The sequence below is a fragment of the Camelus dromedarius genome, chromosome X (genome assembly GCF_036321535.1).
Source record: "Camelus dromedarius isolate mCamDro1 chromosome X, mCamDro1.pat, whole genome shotgun sequence".
Taxonomy (NCBI): Eukaryota; Metazoa; Chordata; class Mammalia; order Artiodactyla; family Camelidae; genus Camelus; species Camelus dromedarius.
In genome coordinates this window covers 88,918,143-88,942,918 of record NC_087472.1, presented here as the reverse complement: position 1 = coordinate 88,942,918, position 24,776 = coordinate 88,918,143, and the positions used below count along the sequence as shown (strand labels likewise).

At 35.3% G+C, this 24,776-nt stretch overlaps 1 protein-coding gene across 1 annotated transcript in view; it reads right to left on the bottom strand.

Moving 5' to 3' along the window:
• DMD (dystrophin) overlaps positions 1-21,447 on the bottom strand; it is a 1,947,932-nt gene extending 1,926,485 nt beyond the window's left edge. The window contains exon 1 of the mRNA XM_064483309.1: positions 21,237-21,447. Coding sequence (XP_064339379.1) covers positions 21,237-21,243 — 7 coding nt within the window. The 5' untranslated portion in view covers positions 21,244-21,447. The remainder of the gene's footprint in view (positions 1-21,236) is intronic.
• Positions 21,448-24,776: the final 3,329 nt, after the last annotated feature.

The following is a 24,776-nucleotide window of genomic DNA, read 5'->3' as shown; positions in this document are numbered from 1 at the left end:
ATACAGTATTTGACCTTTGGAGATTGATTTTTTATATTCAGCATAATTCCCTTGAGATCCATCCAAGTTGTTACATGTTCCTTTCTTTTTATACTGAGTAGTATTTCATGGTATGATGTATCAGCTTATTTAATGATTCACTCATTGAAAAGCATTCAGTTTGCTTCTAGTTTTTGACTATTGCATATAACACTGCTATGTACATTAATGTACAGGTTTCTGTGTGAATACAAATTTTCATTTCTCTGGGATAAATGCCCAAGAGTGTAACTTCTGGGTCATATGGTAAGTGCATGTTCAGTTTTAGAAAACTACTATACTCTTTTCCAAGGTGGCTATCACCATTTTGTATTCCTACTAGCAATGCATGAATGATCTACTTTTTCTGCATTCTCATTAGCATTGCTATCATCACTATTTTTAATCTTAGTTATTCTGACAGGTGTATGGTGATGTCTCATTGTTTTTAGTTGTTAAATGGTATGTCTTTAATGACAACGATGTAGAAACATATACCATGTTCTTATTTGCCATCTGTATATCTTCAGTGAAATGTCTGTTCATGTCTTTTGCCCGTTTTCTAAATGGATTTTTTGGCTTTTTAAAAAAATGTTGAGTTTAGATAGTTCTTTTTATATTATAGACAAAAACATTTTCTCAGGTATGTGGTTTGTGTATGTATTCTTCTATTCTGCAGCTTTATTTTTCATCTTCTTAACGGGCTCTTTCTCAAAGAAAAAGCTCTGATGATTCATCAATATTTACTTTTATAAATTGTGCTTTCAATGTCAAGTCTACGAACTCTTTATCAAATCTTATATCTCAAAGGTTTTTATCCTATTTTTAGAAGTTTTATATTTTTATGACTTTGATATATTTTCATGATCCATTCTGAATTAATGTTTGAATTAGGTATGAGGTTCACTTTTCTGTCTTTTCTGTATGTCCATTTGCTCCAGAACCATTTGTTGAAAATGGTATCTTTCCTCTATTGAATAGCTTTCACACTTTTGTAAAAAAAAAATCAGTTGGGCGTATTTGTTTAGGTCTATTTCAGGACTCTTCACTTTGTTCCATTGGGCTCTGTTTATCACACCAACAATACCACTGTCTTGATACCTGTACCTATACAGTACGTCTTAATACTAAGTAGAATAATTCCTCCCTCTTTTTTCTTTTTGAAGAATTAAATCTATAGGTCAATTTGTGGAGAACTGACACATATTCACTATGTTGTGTCTTCCAATTCACAAATTCAGTATGTCTACATGATTATTTATGTCTTGCATATAAATCCTACACACATTTTGTTAGGTTTATACCTAAATACTTCACCTTCTTTGGTACAAATGTAATACAATTCTAATTCTGTCTAACTCTTTAAAAGTATTTGTAAGATTATCTAAAATTTAAAATTTCAAGTTCCTTTTAGCAATAATGGAAAAAATAACCAATATACATTTTGAGACTTTTTCCTTCTTACAAATAATGATGGACCTCACTATTAAAAATAAATATTGGTACTGATTTGAAGAGATTAAGAGCTCTAATTGCTCTTAAAGTGGTTATATTGCTTCTTAACCAGAATCCACGCTCTAAAAGACGGGCCAAATGAAGTCTTTAGATTTTAATCATTAAATGTATATTACCATAGATAAAATCCATTCACACTGCAAATATTATATTTTTCTGTAACACAAACTAAGAATTTTATCCTTATTTTACTTCTACTCTTATATTTCAGAAAATAACAGTGTTTTAGGGTAACAACTTTCCCAGACAGTAATATCTCCACCAAATTTGGCATGGTAAACTAATAATTCCCTTGATTCAGATTCCCAGATACTCTAACAACTTACACTTACAGTTGAATAAGATATGTACTATTTAACTATATGATTAAAGTAGAAACTGCTTTTACTCCTTGAATTAAGAATTCTATTTTACATCAATCCCCCTTTCCATTAGTCTGTTAGTTTAAATGCATACTAAGTGGCATTTGCAAAATTAATCCTAATGCTGTCCAGGCAGACATGGCACTTAATAGAGTCCACTGTCTCAGTAGGAAAGGAGTCTGCCTGATTTCAGCCCAATTTATTTGATTTAGAGTTAGGTAAATTTGATTAAATACAGAAAAAATTTTATCCATAGTTAACTCTCCAACTGTCTATTTTTTCACAGCCCAGTCCATTACTAACAGTATAAAGATCATGTGAGATTAATAGGGTTGCTACAAAAAGAACTTTTTCCCTTTTCTGATTTCAGTAGGGGAGCACAGAGATTTTACATTAGAAAAGCATCTATTTTCAAAACCTTTCATTTTGTTTCACATATCTTGGTGTTAATGTGGTGATTAAGTGGAGTGGTATGGTACCAGTGCAGTGCTTTCTCACCCCATTTAATCAGCACACTAATAGTAGAGCTATAAGAACCATAAGAATTTACCATTTTTAAGTCAAAAATGGTCAAATATCAGCTATCATATGGGTCAACCTACACACACACACACACACACACACACACACACACACATATACCTTGATACATAGATAATGTATATATGAAGGGATAGATGAATGGATTGCTTGGCATACATGTGATTGGATGAACTAAGGAAAATTGTATCCAGAGAAGTAAAGTTCTTTGTACACAATTGTTCTGCTCAAATATTTTGTTTTGGTTTTTTATATATGTATTTTTGATTAGATTATTTGAAGTTTGAACATTTCAAAAGGTTTAGAAATAGTGTTAGACTATTATAAATGGGTATTTACACATCTACTTCCCCAGTCTTAATGATTATTTTCCCTCAAGAATTAGAGAATTATTGGCCTTACTCTCTTCCAAAACCTAATGAGTCTCCCCATAACACTCTCATGTTATCTACAGAACACTCCTGCTATGTTATCCTAGTTTGACTTACAATGTGTTATTCAGTGACAATTCTTTCACAGTGAGTAATATCAAAAAATCATTATCAATGCATCCATAATCAGAAAAAGGGAGGGAAGTAATAATGAACACGGTTATTAGCAGAATGTATGTAGAAATATGAGACAAAATTCTATAAACTGAGTTGAGTTAAATGCCCCTCCCTACACACACACACACTCACACAGCGAATGTGTCTGAAAATGCCTAAAGAGGCAGCAAAAAAAAAAAAAAAATTCAGGGTCATTCTCACCTTGCTCTGAACTCCCATGAGGAACATCTGCCACCCCCTTTTTTTTTTTTTTACCATGTACCACACTCTACCTGCTATTACAGTTATCCATTATGAGGAATCATCATCATTATCACCTTCATCATTACCATCTTTACTAACATCCTCATAGACAGAACAGATGTGAATCATAGGGAAGACAAATATTATAAGAAAATGGGACTTGTACTCAGATAACAAAATGTTCAACATTTTCTATCAAAACAGGACAAGTTTACTTAGTGGATAGATAGGGATTGTTTTCGTCCCTTTAATTTCCCCACCTAATTACATTATATTATTCCCATTAAGGTGAGGATATAGCATTGCCTGGAGTCAGTTACAGCTCCTCCATGAACAATAATCTAGAATCACAAAGGTAAGAAAGTATATTTCACCGTACTTCCATATGCAAACACAGTGAGCTATAATTTCTGATGAATGGGTTAGAGATCAGTTCAAAGCCTGTAGAGAACTAAAGATCATCTAGTACTGTACATGGCAGCATCAGAAGCCTCTCTAGCAGCTCTCGTGATATTGCACAGAGACATAAAAATATTCCCACAGGCCAATGATAGGAGCCCTATTACCTGTTGTTTATAAAATGCCAGTGAAAGTTTTCCTCCAAGTCAGACTTGAACAAAGAAGGACATGACTGACTGTGATGGCACACAGATACCTGATGCCGATGATGCTACAAAATCATTTCCTTTACAGATTCTATACCTTTTCCTACCAGTGATCTTTTGGTTTTATGATGTTAGGGGCAAAGGCTAGAAGAGGTAGAGTAAGAAGGCTAGAGGGGAGTGGGGAGGGGTGGAACAGAGCTATCTCATAATAGTCATACATTCTCTGAGTGGGATTTTTCTCCCATCAGCATTGCAAGCTTTTTGAGGGCAGAAATTATTTCTGATTAACCTTCCTATTGCTCTCAGTGCTCAAGATAAGACCTTCTATATAGTATGTGCCAAATAAAACATTAAATGATGACTAAAGGAGGTAAAAGTAATGAAGTGTGAAAAGTCAAAAAAGATGATGCCTTCATGCTTTACTCAAGAAACCGGAGTGATAATGGTAGCTTTAATGTGTAAAGTGATCTAAAGTAAATCAATATCACTATGCTACAATGAGTTATAATATTATCTGTCCTGATGCAACATGATAGTTGAATTCCCAAGAAATCTTTCAATGGCAAAATGGGGCTAGGTGGCTAGACTATCATTTTTAAGTAAATTCAGCCTTTAGGAATGGGCTGGGAATTTTTTTCCCCCACAACTGTCTCAGACACCCTATCTTTATCTTTAAAAGTATTATTCTTACTACAGTGATACACATTTCCTTCACCTGCTTTATTACCAACTGTTATGCTAAACACAAAGCCACTTAACCAAAGCATATGTCTGGCTACGAATAGAGCTTCTCCTTCCTAAAACCAAGGTGCTGTTTACATTTTGATGCAGCCAAAAGGTTAGTAAATGAAGTTTCCTAATGAATTAATTGTGCTATATTAAATTCTGGCTATGAAAACTTCTGCTGCTTGATAAATGTGTATACTCAGTCTTGCTCAGTATATACAAGCATTACTAATTTAAAGTTACCTGTTGTTAGCTATTTTCTGGTTGTGGTTAAGTAGGTAAAGAAACTCATTTCTAGATTGATGACTTAGAGTTGGGAGCAATCATATTTTCTAATAGAGTGGATTCCACCCCCCTCCTCCAAATTCCAAGAGTACTTCCAGCTATGCCTAGAGGGTGGAAGTGGGAATAGGTGAGAGTTGAGTCAATTTCCCCTGCCACTTTTCATCTAGAATGTCTACATTTTCAATTCATGTCTGTTGAGCTTTCATATCAAATCTCTTTTAAAGAAAATATTCTGTATATTAAAAAAACATGAAATCTGATCCAGTCTATTCTAGAGATAGTAAAAATATAGCACATTTGCTTTCGTTCCAATTGCATACATGCTGGGTATATATGGCACTAAATAATAGCACCTCTTCCCACTACCTCTGGACCAACACCATTTCAGTTTGTCACAGTGCTCCTGGAAACTACTATTAAGCAACTATACGTGGTAGGATGGCAGTTTTTTAATCCTTTTCATTAACTCCCAAACCAATGTACCTTTTGATAATTGCCCTTATAATTTCCCAGATTACACTTTTTTGATTAAAAAAGGGTGAAAAAATTAGAGGCAAAACTACTGATAATAAAATATGCTTTCCTAAGTGAGGTTTCCCCAGAAGTAGACCCTGAGAAAAAGATCTGAATGCAAATAATTTATTTCAGAGGTGATTTCAGGAAGTACAGTAACAAAGTGGATGAGACTGAGAAGAGAACAAAGGCAGTACAATGTGAGTTGATAACCATGTTGTCACTGTGATCAACTGAGGCTCAATACCACTTGGGACCTCTGGGAGACTGAGCTGTCTCACCTGAGAGACACCTTTGGGACACTTTCAGCTAGACCAAAAGCAAATAGAAATCATGAGGCAAAGAATCAAGTTGTACTAAGAAGTTGTAGGCATATACAGGAATGGTTATTTCCCAGAATAGAAGGGAAGGCACCAAGACCATCTGTTACAAGGGTATAGCCACTGTCCATGCATTGTTAGAAGTTTGCCACTTTAGTTCTTTCAACTGATTGAAATAAACTTTCAGTTTGGTTGAAATCATGGTATACTCTGAATCGAAGTTTTACAAACTTAAATTATTACTATAATGTTAGGTGATTTATTATTAATTAATTACAACATTGTAGCTGCATTAGAATGAGCCTTAATGCATACAAATTTTCTCAACCTTCTTCAGTGCAGGTTCCATATTACATTTGAAATAAGTTTTTGATAAAAATGGGCTCCTCCTTCAATCAATTAAAAGTATCAGCAAATCCATTGGCTTGGAAAAGGTTTCTACGTGGGTCCATTACTGATGTATCCCATATTGGTTGACATCATCACACTGGCTGGCACAGTGATGGAGGTCATCAGTCTTATAACTGATACTTTCATAAGCATTTATTCTCTATCTTTGATACACTAAAGATTGTAAAGATTTTCCAGTGATTCATCTGGGCATAAATGAATATAAAGAAAGCATTATTTTATCAAAAATGGAAAAGGAAAGTAAGAAATTATCTATAATATGTTCCTTTAATATGCAATTATGGGTTTTTAGTCCCCACTATAAATTGTGGTTATACTATCCCTTACCTTTGACCCAACCTGTTGTTATATCCAGGGTCAGCGTACTTATTTATAAACTCTGCAACAAGTATCACCATATTTACAAGGTTTTTGTAAATGTTGTCACAATATGTGATGTTCTCAAATTATGTAATGAAATGCTTTCGCTACTATAATTCTACAAATGATTCTTTCATTCCCTAATAAATTAATACTGTAATGTTTACAACTGAATTGTAAGCCTTGATCTGTTTTTTTTAAACAGTGTGCTAAATTCCACTGTGTATTAAAAGAAAGATTGTATATAAATATCAATAAGGCATGAGTAGAATTTCTATGAAAAGCATCAGAATAAATAACTAAATATATATAGCTCCTGGCATGTGGCTTCCTGTCATAGAGAATTGTGATTCTAAAGACTGGATAAATTTTGGATTCAATTTGCTATGCATTTAGGCATCTTTGAGATTTCCCCTCCACAGAGATTATTTAGGAGTTTATAAAATAAATAAATATGTTCACTTCTTTATTAATTCTCTAATATCACAAAGCTGTGCATTAGAGCAAGCAGGGTGTAAACATCCCATACCATTGGGTGCATCCACTGAATTGTTACTCTCTTTGCAGCTGCAGGGAACCTTTGATCTCACAGAATGTCCAGATGTAGACCTGAGGTTTAGGCTGTAAAACAATCACCTGTTACCTCTGCTTTCCTATTGCTGGCATTGTATTTACCTTACTTTTCAATCTCATATCCTTTTGAATGTAGTTCTCATTTTCTAATGAAAACTCAGTGGGGAAATGAAATTAGATACATTCTTTTAGTTTCAGGTATACTTCACAATAACCATGATGCAGAGCACAATTGGCTGATTGGTGAAGTCCATCACTTTCTTTTCGTGATGAAGGAGGAAAAAAATGAGCACATTTTCATTTTGTATTACTTTTTTAATATGCCTGAATTTGTTTACCTCATAAACTTAACAGTCATTTTACTCTTCTATGATTTTATTTGATCATTCCATTAAATTATTTTTGTTATTATCTATCTCAGTGAATAATTTGAATGAATTAAGACCTCAGGGGGAGGCAATGCATAAATCAAAAAGAAAGAAAGCTTTAAAGCACTGTGCTCTATACATAAACAAGCAGGACCCTATTTTCATTAGTGACCATCTGATACATGTGATGTGTTTGTAACTGCTTAACTGTATAATAGTTTAAAGGGTTTTTCTCATGCTCTTGCTCACCAGGGTTAGGGTGGAAAGGAGGGAGGCTTGGGTGGTCCACCCAATCCCCTTGTGGTGCTGGTGCTGTGGGCAGCGATCATGCTCAGTGCCCTGCTTTTGCCCCCAGTGCCCTGCTCCTGACCCCAGTGCCCTCTTCTTGACCCTTGTGGTTTCCTTGTATCTTGTTGTTCGAGCTGCAGGCCTCAGTCTGCAGTAAGAGGTCCTACAGCTCAGCCTGCTTAAAAGGCTGAAAGTATTTATAAACCTGACTTTAAACTGTACACGTTTTTCTCTAGAGCTCTTTTCCATGGAGCCGCTTCCTATGCATACTTTGTTCTAGGTACAAGAATATTAAGAGTCCCACACAGCAGAGGGAAGGGGACCACTGCATCTGCAAAAACAAGAACAATTTTGCAGCAATTTGTTACCCTCATGTGATCTCTATGGAAGCTAGCTCCACCCTTTTGAACTCGAACTTTTACTATAAAAACCCCTGTCTTCTGTTCCCAGTAGGCTCACAGTCTTAGAGATATTAGCCCACTGTGACCTCTTTTGCCTGGCAAGGAAAAAAAGTTGTCTTTTCTACTTCATCCAAAACTCTGTCCTCAAGTCTCTATTCAGTAAGTAGGGTACGGAGGCTGTGTTTTGGCAACATATACATTTCTAACATGAAGGGTAATTACTATACCATCATAACTAAGTATCTCAACTTCTACCAGCACGAAATACACCAAACCTGTAACCTGGCTCAATTTATTTCCATAAACAAAATACATAGGAATCTTGAAAATTTATTATTCACGTATCATAGTTACATTGAAGGGAAGAAGGATGTAATGCAAATGATGCTACCATAGGACTCAGAGAACATCTTGTTACCTCCAGCTTTGTAACTCATTACAACAAAGTAAAATTTGAGTCACTCTTTCTCCAGGTGCTAAGCAAGGGGTAAAGCACGAAAGAAGAAACCACAGTCCTCAGATACCAATAATCTATAAATAAACGAATAACCCAAAAAGATAGCACAGAAAGATGTGCTGACACAGGAATGAGGAGGATGCTATGGGAGTGAGTATACATGGGGGCCCATGATTTATCCACAGATGAGGAAGAGGCACCATCTACACTATCTTGGAGGATTATAAGACTAACAAATAAGTATGTGGGAATAAGAATTGTTTCAGAGTGTGGAGTGGGGTCAACATGACCTAGGGCACGTGCCAGGGAAGTATGTTACATTCAGAGAACTGTTTGTATGGCTGGGGTAAGGCATTCATATGGTGGGTGAAAAATCAGAACAGACCAAGGCATGGGAAATGTTATAAAGGGTCTTTTATTCCATTCACCTTATTTGAATGATATCCTAGAAATAATAGGGGAGCCACCTGTAGATTTAAACAGGGGAGGGACATATTAAATTTAGCTTTTGAGAGAGATGAGTCTAGCAGCCATGTGAAGAGTAAACTGGACAGAAGCAAGACCACAGGTAAGCTGGGAAGTTATCATGGTATTCAAAGTGAGCTACAGGTATCTGAACTGAGGCGGGGACTGGCAGGTGGTATGGAAAGCAGACAGAAGATACAAATAGACATGGATATGAATAAAGAAGAAATAATACTTTTTACCTAGGTTACCTCACATGGTTGTTATATGATTAAAATAAACCAGAACGTGTTTTCTTAATTGTATAGTTCTCTACATTTAAGGAATTACTTTTACCAAACGCCTACGAATTAGAGGACCTCGGTGTAAAGCCATTCCCATATGTTCAGACACAGTCAAACAACTACAAATAAAAAAAAATTGTTTAAATGTGCTTCTCTCACTCCTTAAGAGAAAGATAACATGATAAGTAACTCATGTGGATTCAAAGTTCTAGATGGAGACACTAGTGTTCATCTGCTTTGCATGAAGCTAGGGAGGTGTGACAGGGAGCTCACTTGGCCAAGGTCGAGAAGCAAGAGACTAAGAGCACACTGATTCTCAGACAACTGTGGAAAAGCTCTTTTATGAACAGGAAGGAGAAAAGTTTGCAATTAAAATCTAGGTGAGAAGTAATCAGATCCTAGAGTAAATCACTAGATGGAATTGAAATCAGAGACTCTTGTAATACGACTGGCCTCCTAATAAAATAAAATTCCACTACAATCTAGCTCTGGATACGAACTTACCTGTCAGTTATGTAGCATGCACACTAGTAAGAGCTTCACTATCAAGAGTTCAGTTTTGTCAATGAAATAACTAAAGCACTGCTCTGATTACCACTTTGAAAAAGGACACAAAATGGAATTTTTCAATGAGATTAGAAGGCAGAAACATCCCTAAGACCTACAACAGAAGCAAGAAAAGTGGGTTGTTACCCAAATCCCTACTGTTAAATCTGTTTCCTTCCAAGCAGGTAGAGTGGGATCAGGAAAAAGTGTGATTTTTGAAATCTGATAAATGTGTTTCACTTTCTAGCTGTCTCACAAGTAGGTTAAACTCACTGAAGCTCAGTTTCTAGATCAATAAAATAGGGATAATAAAACTTACTTTTGGGTTGTTCAGAATAGTGCCTAAAGTAATTCATGAAAATTACCTAATACTGTATTTAGAATGTAAAAAAAAATCAGTAAATAGTAGGTATTATTATTATATTAGCAATTATGACTTGTAACCTAAATTTACTCCTGTTTGGTAAAAAAAATTAGAAAATTAACATTCTTACTAATCTGCTAAAGAAAAATAGACTTTCTTGAATTTGAGCCAAATGTGGAATGAGAACACAGAAATAACAGGAATAAATATGAAAAGCTGCATGTAATAATAAAGCTATGGAAGACGAAGAATAAAATCTAATATCAAAAGAAAAATTTAAGTTTGAAATGGCATGGCCATGCTACAAAACAGTTGGTTAGCTGGGGATATTTTTGTTCAGAGACTCAATGAGATTAATCATACATCACTCCGTATTTGCTGTTACAAGTAACCCTGTCATGCACTGCATTGCATTCTTTGGCCTTCCTAAACAGACAAGGAGTTGCAGTAAAGACTCCACATGTTTTAATGGAGAAAATCATCAATGTCAGCATTTGGACTATTTCCAGTTTTACTTCTGATCTTATAACTAACTAAAAGAGGTTTTAAGCAAGTAACTATAACTCTATAGGTCTTAGTTTCCTTATCTGTCAAACTAAGAGACAGGACTAAGTATTCTTTAAGGGTCTCTGAACTTTAAATTCTAGGCTTATATAAAACATATATCCCTAGATGTTTGCAACACATATAATAAACATGTAAAAAGTAAAGAACGTCTACAAATCAATAAAAAATAGATGATATCTCAATGGAAAAGTAAGTATGAGACTAGAACAGGCCCCTTACTGAAAAATAACATCCACAAAACCAACAAACATATAAAAGGGTTCTCCAACTCATTACTCATTAGAAAAAATGGAAATAAAAATCACAATAAGATACTACAGAACAGCAGCTAGATGGCTAAAATTAAATACAGATAATACTAAGCACTGACAACGATATCCAGAACTTTCATACACTGATGGTGGTAAAGTTAGGCAGTTTACATACCTTAAATAACTTGTTTTTTCTCAACTAAAGGTGGGTACTTGGCTAGTTTATGACCCTGCGATTGCACTTCTTGGTATTCATATAACAGAAGTGCATGTACATGTAAAATGTACAAGAAGGTGCAGAATAGCATTGTTTTTTAGAGCCATCCAATGGGATCAATCTACATGATCATCAAGAATAGATGGGGTAAGTAAACTGTGCTATATTCATGCAATGGCATAGTATACAGCACTGAAAATGATTGAGCCCCAAATGAAAGCAACAAAATTGATGTGTCTCACAAAAATAATGCTGAGGAAAAGAAGTCAGATACAAAAGAGTACATACTGTATATTCCCAATTAAATACATTTCAGAAGTGGCCTATCCTAATCCATGGTGTGTTAGAGGTCAGTGTGGTGCTTATATTTGAGAGAGTATTGACCCAGAAGGGGTAAGACTGGGGTTTGGTGATACTGGTGATACTCTTTATTTTTTCGTTTGTTTGGAGTAATACCTGGGATGTACTAACTCTGAAAAATTCATTAAGTTGTACAGTTATTGATTTGTGCCCTTTTATGTATTTTTGTTATATTTCAGTAAAGAACTTAAAAAAAATCAAGCCAGATAGAACTGCTTTCATCTACAAAGGAAAATTACGCCAATCATGCATGTGCCTTTAGCCTATCTATCTAAATTACTTAGAGTCAGAGATAGAGACGGAAATAGAGACACACATGCATGCATGCATGTAAAAATATATACATCCATGTATGAAGCGGGGAGAGGAACAAGAAGGGGAAGAGGTAAGAAGGAAGGAGGGAAAGAGGAGGAGAGAGTGGAATGGGGAGAAAGAGGGGTAGGGAAGGAGGGAAGTGGGAGGGGGAAGGGGGGAGAAGGGGAAGTGGGGAGAGGAGGAGAGAGGGAGAAAGAGACTTTCCAGACTTTCTTTAGTTGTTCAGAAAATGTCCTGCTTATCTTTTATTCCAAATTAAATGTAAACCTATGTCTTTATAAGTTCCTAGAGTCAGGGGTAAAGCTGAAGACCACTTCATGCTGGATGCTTTTGAAAGTGGATGAAACCTTCCTTATTATCTAATACAATTTCTTCATGTTATTTGTCTATGTAGCAATAAGCCTACTCTACATAAAAAGTCATCCTTTTAGCCCTCCTGTGTCATCTCTGAGGTCTAATTCTGTGACTAATTTAAATATAGGTGAAACATTTTCAGGTAGCTTCTAATCAAAGATAGACATAAAGATAAAACAATATGACAATTTCTGTAAAGATGGCATAGGAAAGAGGTTCTCAGGGATAAATGTGTATCAACCACCAAAAGAGATAAATTGGGGTTTTTTTTCTAAAACCTTCTGAAAGATAGTTTTCATGGCCACATTCATGCAGGCTTAAAAACGTTCAGTCTCGTTGTCTGTAATCAACTTTTACAGGAGTCTAAACCTCTTCCTTCTAGATTTGATTTCAGTGAAAATGAGCAATCGCTTGTAGGCAGACTCTTCCTTAAAGTGAAACTTCGAGTAAGTTACTTAACCCTCTACTTTGAGTTACTAACCACTTTTCACTGTGTTTACAGTCTTTCCCTTCAGCTATCCTTTTACTCTTTGATGGACTGGCTAGTTTGTCCAGATCACTCAAACTAGGAACCCTGGAAGCCTGTAGTTCATTCCCAAGCTGGCTTTTCTATTTGGATTGGCAGCTGCTGCTGTCCTCTGGTAAGCTGTCACTGTAGATATTTTCCTGTCCTCATCCACATAAAACAAATTCATCTCTAAATTCCTCAGGGATCATGTCTTAGTCATTCTGCTGCAGCACAGAGCCTGGAATTTATCAACAAATATTTGTTGGATGAATGGACAACAGCAGGAATAACCGGTCACTTCAGTTAGTGGGCTCTGATCATGTTCTGGATGACTTGATGGAGAAATGGGCTCTGCCTCTTAGAATCACCATGGCCATCAGAGCCAATCCATGAACAGGTCGGGAGCTAAAGGGAGATGAACTTGAGATTCCTACTCACTACATTAACACTATTAACATTTCCGCAACAGACAGGCTTTTACTCAATCTCTTCCTTTTCACACTTGTCACTGAACATAAATAAGTTCTACAACTTTCCTGAAACCCATCAAATTTCAGGTTATATTAATGTTACTTTCCATAATCCAGCTTATTGTTGCTATAATGCATAATTCCACCCATAATATGTAAAAGTGAAATCTGTGCTGGTAAAATCAGAATATGATGCCCTCATCATGTTTTATCCTGGGAACATTATGATCAGTTCTAACAATGTTCGGCCCAGAGCAGACTGACACTGTAAGTTCATTTTCCCTATGTGTGCTTTTCAGGTCTTTGTATTTATCTCTGGATTGCCAGGTAATGACAATATTCCTTTGGGAATGGTGATAAGCACCATTTATCTTCAAGTGTATGTGGATAGCGATTAATTTCTCTGCACCATCCAACCTTCCAGTTTAGCCATCCCCCACTTCCAGTATAAATGTCTGTCCAGAAGATTATCCTGTATCTTTACTTCCCACAGTACTTTTGTCTAGACAATCTTTTTACCCATTTGTTTGCTCCTTGCAGTGCCCTGTGGACTGTGTATGCCAAAAGCCCAACAAAATCAGAAGTTTTCTGAAGGCCAGTCATGCTAGACATATACTGGTAATGTCATACTTTTTAAATTGAAGTCAGGTTTCCCAAAGAAGTATATGTGTTTAAGATTTCAAATAGTCTTGCTTTATTCAGAAATGTTACTTTATATTGCAATTTCTGTTTATGGTTCAAAATGTATCCAGTTACAAACAAGGTTTTCTTTCTAAAAATTATTTTCCAAAATTATCAAAGAAGGTCCTGCAACATTACAGCTAACTATTGTTTCATTTAATGTAAAGACAGTATGAATGAGTCCTGAAGATGTTGTCTTTTATTAATATCTACATAGAGTGGATTAAATTTGTGAAGTTATATCTGCACAGAGAACCTATAAATTTCTCAAGGTCAGGAAATAAAACATAAAAAGACTTAAATCCCTTAAAGCTTTAAGCATTATGACCTGTGAATAATAAACACATAGATCTTTGGTAATTTGATCTTATAAACATCATACGAAATGTGTTTATCTTCAACCCCTCAAATCTTAATTTTCCTTCATCACGTTATGAATTTTTGCTCACTTGTTTTTTTTTCCCTTTGACCCTAACATATAATATATGAAGACATCAGGATAAATGAAAGACTAGTATCTGTGTTAATGTTGAAAATAAATGTAAGAGCTTCACAGTAAGAACCATCTCTCCCTTCTGAGACTTAAATTTTTCTAAAGGACATACAAATAGTACAAACATTTTAAATACTTTTTGCTATGTGATAACACCTTGAATATGTACTTGAAATCAACGGGAAAGGAGAGTCACGTGTATTTCCTTTTTAAAATAATTTAAACATGGTGCGTTCTTGTTTTGTAAACAAAAAAATAGAAAATCAAATATTTTTAAACATTTGGGCTTTTTTGTTTGCTTTTATTGTTTTAAAAATAAAAACTAAGTAAAACAGATAAATCTTACCCAATACATTTTTTAAAATGCTCAGTTTTCCAAAAAAAAAGCAGTATGCTTGTTATACTTATTACTGGTGTTTAATAGAAATAGATTTTAAACATCTTGGAAGGACAATGCACTTTCATCGTTCTCTGAGAAGCTCAGTGATTATGAGGAATGCCAACTAAAGCTCAATATTCTTACCTCTGGAATGAAGGGGAAAAAAAACCTTTAGACGATCAAGATCTTTGATAGCAGTAATGAAAACTAAACTTGCCAGGGGTAGAGACCTCCTTTTGTCAATTTCAGGCACGAAGCCATCTTTCTCGGCATAGTGAAAAAAGTAAGCCAACTAAGGGAAAGATCTGTGTGACTGCAATTGCATAAAATTGATGGGATGGCTGAAAACAATACTTTTAAGAATCTTTTTTTAAACTTTACTTACATGTTGGTTTTACTTCATTCTGAGATAAAGAGGAAATCATTTTCACACACAAAACAGCTCCCTCATAGTTTTTTTGCAACTCCCTCTTGCCTGCCCTCAGCTTTATCCTCTCTCTTCCTCAGTGAGTCTCTCTCATTGCTCCATATTCCTAAACCAATAGGAAGAATCTCCTTCAGACCCTTAAGCCTTGTATCTGTTACCATAGAGACAGGCATCATAAGATAGCTGCTCAGTAGCATCTTCGTGGAAATAAAACAAGAATCCTATGGGTTTTACAGGAATTTTCAGTGCTACCAGTGAGCAGAAATGATATCCCTCCCTAGAAAAAAAGGCAGGGATTTTACTTTCACAATCGTGGAATTATGGAGACTGTCATTTATGATGGCAAATCCAGAATGTCTTAAATGTATGCTGAGAATCTAATCACGATTTGTCACATGATTTGAAAAACAAAAATCCCTTCTCTTATATCCACATGTTCAGGGAAATATTTCACAAATATCTCATTGCTAACTTTTAACTCTAGCATATCTTATCCATCATTTACTAACAGTCTCAAGTGTTCTCTTAGAGTGCAGGGCATCTGTTTTCATTTTGCTATTCTTTGATCCCCTCTAGACCATATTTTGATCAAGAACACCCTCATCTTTTTAAAAAGGTGAGCACTTCACAAGAATTCTGTAATGCAAAAGCCACACACAGAAAGTTTGTAGAACTATGAAAAGTGAAAAGGTAGCTGCATGAAGTAATTTCCACTTACTTTACTTGTTTTCCACTGACTTCTACACTTTCACTAAGTCTACTGAAATCACACAATAATTGAACAGTAACAATAAAAATAACTTAATCTTAGCAAATTTAAGTTCAGCCAGATCAGTGGGTTTAGGCAAAGCAGGCATTCTATATGTCAGCGATTTCAGAGACCTTAAATTTTCTTACAGACATAAAATAATAAACATTCATCAGCAAGTAAATCTCTCAAAACATTAACAACCAAAATGGCCCCATCATTAACTCCTAAGCTGTATATTTGAACCATTTTTCAAAGTCTGTATTGCTTACATAATATAGGTGGTCTCAACTTCTGTTTACAGTCTTCACCTGGTATTTAATGGTGACCTAGCTTGTTCTAGACACGTAATTCAATGAGTAAAAAGCAACATCCCCTTAGAGTCTAGAGACGAGATCAGCAAACTTATACTACTAAGGGCTAGATAGTAAATACATATGACTTTGTAGCCCAAATGGTCTCTGTCACCACTGCTTAACTGCTTAGTTAGGATGAAAACAGCCACACACAGTATGTAAACAAAGAGGTATGCTGTATACCAACAAAACTTTTTAAATAGACATGTAAATCAAAATTTCAAATAATTTCTGTGTCACAGAATATTACTGATCTTTAAAAAAAAAACATTTAGAAACACAGAAACCATTTTTAGCTGGCTGGCCAAACAGAAAGAGCCATGGCATGTGGGTCACAATTTGCTGTCTCTTGGCCTAGAAGGCTTCAGTAGAATACTAGAGACACTCAAAGAAATACCTAAAAAGGGGAGGTTTTGTTTTTGTTTTTGTTTTAAAATCAAGTCACTAGACTCAGAGATTTTTAAAATGAGAAATTATCTCAGACATCTGCAATTTCTCTTAAATGCAGGAACTCCTCTCAGCACTGAACATTTTAGGAACAAGTATCTCACAAAGTAGTCAAGTCTCTGCTTTTACAATTAATTGAAAGAGTATTTTTTTCTTCACTACCAGACAGGTACAAATGAGTCTACCCTCTCTTCTACGTTGTAGCTCACCTGATATTTGAAATTAGTCTCACTTTACTTTACTTTTCTTCCCTTAAGCATTCTTCAATTTTTCCCTTTTCTAGAACCTTCAATGCCCCTCAACTGTTGTAGTTTCTAATACCTTTCACCAACCATCTACATTTCAGTGAGACATTTTTCCCTCAATGAACACTCTCCAAAGTGTTAAGGTTCCTCTCAGACCATGGCACCCCTCTAAAAAATATTTCTTTCTAAACTTTGTTCTCTCTTTTTTGTTTCCTTCCTGGAAGGTTACATGTCTAACAACATTACTTAGCTTTATTTTGCTTTGATGCCATATGAGACAACAACTGAAGGTTGGGGGGTATCGCTCAGTGGTAGAGCATGTGCTTGGCATGCATGAGGTCCTGGGTTCAATCCACAGGGCCTCTTTAAGGGAAATAAATTAAAAAAAAAATAAGAGACTATAACTGATACTGAAATACAGCCAATAAAAGCACTGTCTTTTTCAACAAATTATTGTTAAGCTTTAACTCTCTCACATACTGTCCTTGCATGGATTTTTGAACGTGAGTGCAGGATGTTATTCCCCTTAAAATGTAGCATTTTGGTCTCATCTCATTTTCTAGATGGTCACAATCCTTTTGTACCCTAGTAATTCAATGCATTTGGTCTCTTTCTCAGCTGGAAAAGCTTTTTTGATCTTCCTTGTTGTTTGGGGTATTAATATTTCACAGGCCAAAGGGCCAAAGTCAGAATTACAGGTCACACTATGAGAGATTAGTTCCAAATGAGACAGAGCCAGTTGGATAGAACTACATCATAATGCTCTGAGGGCCCCCCCCCAACTTCCTGGTTTACAATGGTTCATAAATTGATACACCAAGGCCGAATAAATTATCAAGCTAATTAATCTACCAGATATACCAACTGGCAAGTATTTCTCCATCTTGACTACATCATAAAAATCTTAAGCAAATTCCATGGTACAATCAAGATAACTAGTCACGTCACATACTGTTCCACAGAACCTTGGAGGATGATAGCCTGTATAACCTTTCCCCTTGTTCTAAACCACCCCATCTTCCCCAGGAATTCTCAGTTATTCCCAGGGCAGAAAAATACTGCATATTTTTTCCTGAAAAATAATTTCCAGTATAAAGAGCTGTTTAATTTCCCCATATTAATTAGAAACTTTTGTCCTTCTTTTTCTTTTTAGTTTAAGTCCAGAACAAATTTTAAATATTATTGTGGCTCTCTTTTTAACCACTTTGATTTTATTGTCAGATTTATGCCTGTGTCCGTGTGTGTGCAAGCCCTTAAGTGGGTTTTTTATTTATTTTCATTCTTAAAATATAGACAACATGAGAATTGGAGAATAACAGGAAGGAGCAAGCTTCTAAAAAAAAAAAAAACCCCAACACTTCCAAGCGTATTTCTTAACTGATAGTGTCTTCTATCATTTTTCTAAATGAAGAGCAATGTATCTGAAGGTGGTCCACTTCCTCACAAGTAGGAATTTTCACTAGACAGTATTATCATTAAAGGAGAACTAAGGGAAATCTTTGAATTAAAAGATAATGATGCTCAATATGATTTTGACCTAAAAGAAAGAGTTGCAATACCTGCTTTTATAGTATAAATGCCTTAGAAAAAACAACCTAGGTTTGTAGAGAATTGGGGAAAATCCACAGAGATCTATACATCAATTTCATCGTCTAAAAATATTTAAATATTTATAATACATTTCATTTGTCCCACCTCTCTTTTACATACTACTTCTATTTTTATGCATTTCTTTCTCCTTTTTTTTTTTTTTTCCTAAATCTCTTCGGAAAACATAGAATTAAGCAACTGAGATTTGGCAACTTCACACGATCTTATCACTGTGTATGCCAATCTTGTTCCAGACCCAGAAAGATCAGGAATCATTTCCAACTCTTACCAATGCATTTATCAATCAGGGTACGCCTGCTCTTCAGGTATGTGGCCTAAAGCCTTTAAGATTTCATTAATAATCAACAGCTGGTGCCACCTAGTGTCTGTCCTCTTCATTCATCAGTGGAATCAAATACAAAGCACTTCCTAGTCCCAAACCAAGCAGCCTGAACTACAAACAAAAAACCACAGTCTGAGGAGTCCAGGCGCTGATTTAAATTACACTATCTTCATTGAAAGGAAACCTTCTTCTTCTTTTTTTTTTAAGTAACTATGGTAACAGGAGTGTGAGGCTAGCAGGAAGCTCACATTTTTCTCACAGGAGACAATTCACAAAAGGAGAATCCTACTAAAGATATAATGTAAAAGAGTTTTTCCAGACTTGAACTATCACTTAAAATGGTTATAAAAAGTTGAGAAGTAAAATTGACTGAAGAGAACTGTACTTTCAACAACAGTATAGAAACAGCTGATTTTTGTCAACCAATCAAGAAATAACCCTTTATCGTCTGGATGTAAAATTCTGTTAGTCTCTGAGTTCTCAAAGATTAAACAAGTACTGTATCAGATTGTACCAAACGCATACAGTACTCAAAACTATTAACAGGAAATAATGAGGTTGCCTGAACCACATTATTTAAAAAAAATGTTTGCAGTTAAAACTATCCATCTAGAAGACTATTTTCTGTCTTGCTATATGTATGAATTATGAATTACATACTCAACCACAGTCATGTATGCTTCAAGGTTAAAAAGTACTCATCCAAATCTCTGACTGTCTTTTAAAACATAAGTTAGTAATTAATTTGGATGAATCCAAGTAGTATAATTAGCCCAACAGTTTCTAATCATTCACTGATATGTAAATACATGTTGTTTTAAGTCACTTTCTAAGAGGAATACGCAATTGAAAAACATGGACTAACGTTCAGGGGGGAAAGTTACATAACATCCAGTAGCGTTCCTTGACCAGACTGACTGAGCTATTACAATTACTACAGAAAAGGTACAGTACAGATGAGCAATACTGTGTACACTGAAAGGTCACGTTAGATATTCATCCACGACAGTCCATTAACTTGGATAATTTAACTACCCAGGTTACTGGGGAAACTGGGCAGAGAACTGAAAGATTCTGTATTATACAGATAGTTAACAATCATGCTTTTCATACTTAGGAAAATCTATTTCTACATTATTTGACATCTGTTTTAAGCAATTACTTGTGAAAAACAGCTTTGAATGTTTTATTTTCTTGTTACCCTAGTGGTGATAAAAATTATTTCAATATGTTCAGTCCAATATATACTCAATGACAGATCCCCATCACAGCGTATGAAGAAAGAATATGGAAACGATGCATAGTTTCCACAGACAGCTTAAATTGTTCTCCTTTTTCCCAAAACTTTATTTTTGGAGCCTAGTACAATCCAGGCTCATGCTCCATTTGTTTAGAAGTACTTGTAAGTATAAGCCATTGATTGTATGGCAAAGAAATATTGCAAAGCAGCAAAAGGGTTCTAAAAATTGTACGCAGGCAAGAAAGACTGTAAGACACAACTCATTAAGGTTCCAAAATAATTAAATAAGTAAATGCTTCAATTTTCAATAATTTATCATTTTCTGTCATTTTTCATTAACAGCTTTCAAAGCGCTATCTGAAACAAGCTGATACAGAGAAATTAAGAGCGGTAATCAAGCGAGAAATGATAGACCAGCTGGGTCGACATCAACTTGGCAAAACGTGAATACAGTTCAATAGCTGAAACAGATGCTAGAGTTGTTGAAAAACCCTGCAAGAGATATTGATGTATTTTCTTCATATAATGCAGAATGACTGAATAAATGTCAAAACCTAGAAATGAATGAGGAGAAAAGACTGACAGCCAAACTCCTTATAAAACAGAAACCAAGTGTAACAATTTTCAACCTATCCAAACATTCTATACATTCTCATTTTTCTCCGAGTCTGAATATGCCAATGTATCAATCAGTCCTTGTAACTAAATAGCATGTAACTGACTGGGGTAGATTTCCCCATAGATCCCCCTCACCCCGTCATCATCTACCTGGAGAAACCTAGACTCCTGAAAAATACTTTATTCTAAAATCTTCTAACACTGATTTCTATCCCAGAAGTGTTTCCCTGAGGTTGGAGTCAAGCACAGCCCCCAAAAATCTAACGCAGCACAAGGAAATTTTAAAATCCATTCTGTAAAAGCAACACTGTTTGCAGAGTTTGAAGAGCTCGGCAACAAACCCCAGCTACTAACAGCTGCTTGTTCAAACATATGCTTTGTCATGGTCAGCTTCTAATTGTATCCATAATGATGTAATAGCTTTAATAATCCTACCTTCCATGCCAGCTGTTTTTCCTGTCACTCCATCATGCCAATAAGTTGGCTGCTGTAACAAATCAAGATAGTGCAAAACAGCATCTTTCTCCTGATTCTGTCATCTTCCTGAAAGCATTCTATTACTGCCGACTGCTGGGAACCAGAAAGTCTATTTGAATTCCAACAGCTCCCCTTTCGCATGATTCAAGTTAGGTTAGGTGGGCATGCCTAACATGATTCTCTCAGTCATTTATTATGCAGCTGCTACAACGTCGGTGTGGTAACCACTCTGACTATCTGATACGTCAGTCGAACAAAACCTACACCTCGGAGCAAACACATGAGCCAGAGCAGCGTTCTGCATTTAACGAGCGTTCTCTCTGCCTAAAAAGCAGTGGATCTGCAAATCTCTTTCAGTAACGACTCAGTCCTCCGTATAGATGCAAAGCCTCTGGATTAAATTATTTCCCTAACTATACCAACAGTAGAGTTCCTTTGCCACACATCTCATTATTCACATGGAAATTCTGGCTAATTTTCACTTATCTTCACAGCCTTTAAAGGGTAAAAAAAACTCTCTTCTGGTTGTACTTTTGAAATAAGGAGGCTGTGTGCTCAGCTCCACATCTCTGCTTTAATATCAAAGATAGCATGCACTTTCTCAAATGGGATTTGTCTCTTGTGCTTCGATGAAAATTCCTCTAATAACAGGAATTTTTTCAAGAAAATGGTTATTTTGCATATTGGAGACACTTAAAATCTGGTACTCTCTTCTAAGAGTGGACTTTATACTTGATATTTTGACTTAAGTGCTTTCTTTAGAAGAAATTAGATTAGCTGACTCTCTCACACAACTTGTTTATCAAGAAAATAAGTGTCATTTTAGGAGAAGTATTTTTTATTTTAAAAATACCATTCAGTAATCAGTATTTTTTTTTAAATTACCATTGCCATCATCTCTACAGTATTAATTTCATTTAAAACTTCACATATGCCTCTCTCTTGGAGGGCTAATAGCTATAGTTTGAAATGATGAAACAGGAAAAATGAAGTGTTTTCATGAGAAAAATACTTTAAAAGTGAGAAGTGATAAAATCTTATGTTTCCTTCTAACCATCTACTCAACATCCAGTTTAGCAGGGGAGTATCTCCCATCTCTACAAAAAATCAACAGCTTATTGGGTTGTTACATTATGAAACTATAAGCAATAATTCACTTAGTATGAATGAGATGTGCCCATGTCACTGTTCTGAGATACTGTTTCCCGAAGGGGTGTATGTGTATGTGTGTATGTATGTATATGTGTGCGTGTGTGTGTGTGTGTGTGTGTGTGTACATTTTAGCTATACTGCCTCCATTTTAATTCTAATGTAACAAACACAAATAATCCCTATATATTAAGACGTACAAAATAATGAGCAACTTACAGTTTATTATGTTTAATTTATAAATGTCAGGAAAAAACCCAGAAAAGGCAAACTGAGTCCATTTGAACCCACCAAAGTTTTTCTGAGATAATATATACATCATTCCACATAGCAATTCTGAAAACGCTGGTTTATTAATTGCCATTAATTTATAAAGAAATGACTTTTGTGCTTAGCGTATCTGTCTTAGGGGTTGTGAACCACAGAAATAAATACCATGTAGTTTGATTTCCACCCTTAGTCTCTGCGTACCTCTTCAGCTTCACTTCTTGTCTCTCCTTCCCTTCACGCTTTGTTCCAGTCACAATGGACTTCTTTTTGTGCCTCTGCAAGACTGTGCCCCTTACTGTCTCAGAGATAACGCATATTCTGTTTCACCTTTCTTTAAGCCTCCTCTCACTTTTGATTGCCCATCTTCCATCCAATATTCAGGTATCAGCTTGAAACATAACTTGCTGCCTGAGGCATTTTTTTATCCCCTAGATAAAATTATATTCCCCTGCTATGCAATTTCATAGCACCTTGTACTTCCTTTGTCTTCATCATAATAATGGCAAATACTTATACAACAGAAGGTGGTAGGCGCTGTTCTTACATATACAACATATATACACACACACACAGAGACATACCTATGTATGTATATCTATCATTACCATATTGGTAATCAATCCTCATATGGACCCTGTAAGGGGACTATTATTATATGCATTTTATACATGAGGAAACTGAGGCTCTGAAAAATTAAATAACTTGGTCAAGGTCACATGACTTTAACTGCTTGCATTTCCTGGTATATTATTAGTTCTTGTGACTGGACATCATGTTTGTTTGCTCCATTGCTAAATCCCTAATTTCCAGTGAAGTATCTGGAAAATACTATTCCATTCTTCACTCAACCAGTAGAACCTGCTTTGCACAATGCTCAGTACTAAGCACTGGTCACAGGGCGATGGTCAAAACAGATATAACAGATAAGAAACCTATTTTCATGGAGCTTATGTGCCAGGGTAAGAGATCTAAACTCAGGTCCATGGGTCAACAGATAGAATTTGGACGTCTATTAACTTGTTTGAGAGAAAAACTACATCTTTATTTTCATTAACCTCTAACAAAAGTGTAGTATTATTTTCATCTGTGTTTGTAGGCTCTAAACCACAGTAGTATTAGCAGTACCTGTGACTTGTCTTGAATAAAAATCACAAATTTTTCATATCATGTTATAGATGCTGCATATATCTTACAGTACTTTTTTATGTTCATCATCATTTTGAAATTTTGGTTGTTATTTAGTCCACAGCTATATCGTGTTACTTAGTGTGTCAATGAGGAAGTATGGCTTCTATTATATCACAACTTTTAAAATATTTAGAAAACTTTATCTTAATAAAACTGGTTTCTGTTACAATCCTAAATATTGTGTGTATTTAAATATAATTTAGGTATGCTGCAGCAACTGGCAAAGGCCTTGAAACATTAAGGCTTTGAGCTTCATCAGGCATCAAAGGGGTCCATACCTGAACCCCTGGCCCAAAAGATGGGAGACTATATAGCATACTGGTTAATATCATTATATCCAATGTCTTACAACCTGTGTTCAAATCACATATCCATGGTTTAACATTGATGTGTTATAAAGCGAGTTATTTACCTTTGGCTTACTCTTCCATAAAACAGGAATAATAATTGCTCTTTTTAAAAAAATTTTTTGGGGGTAATTAGGTTTACTTATTTATTATTTGAGGAAGTACTGGGAATTGAACCTAGGACCTTGTGTATGCTAAGCATGCACTCTACCATTTAGCTATATCCTAACCTCTATTGACTGCTCTTTCGCATTCTTGCTGTGAGGGTTAAATAAGAGAATGTTGTAAATTACTTAGTGTAATGTCTGGTTTTTTTTAACTTTTAATGATTGTTATATATTATTAGTGGAACGGCCAGATATGAAGTTATTATGACAAATAGAAAACTATAAAAGAGATACAAAAGATTTACAAAGATTTTTAGAAGAGGAACTGGAATTCTTACACATTATCGATGGAAAATGTAAAATGGTAAAAAGCCACTTTGAAAACCAGTTTGTCAGTTTCTTAAAAAGGTAAACAGACATACTTTAAGAGCCACTCT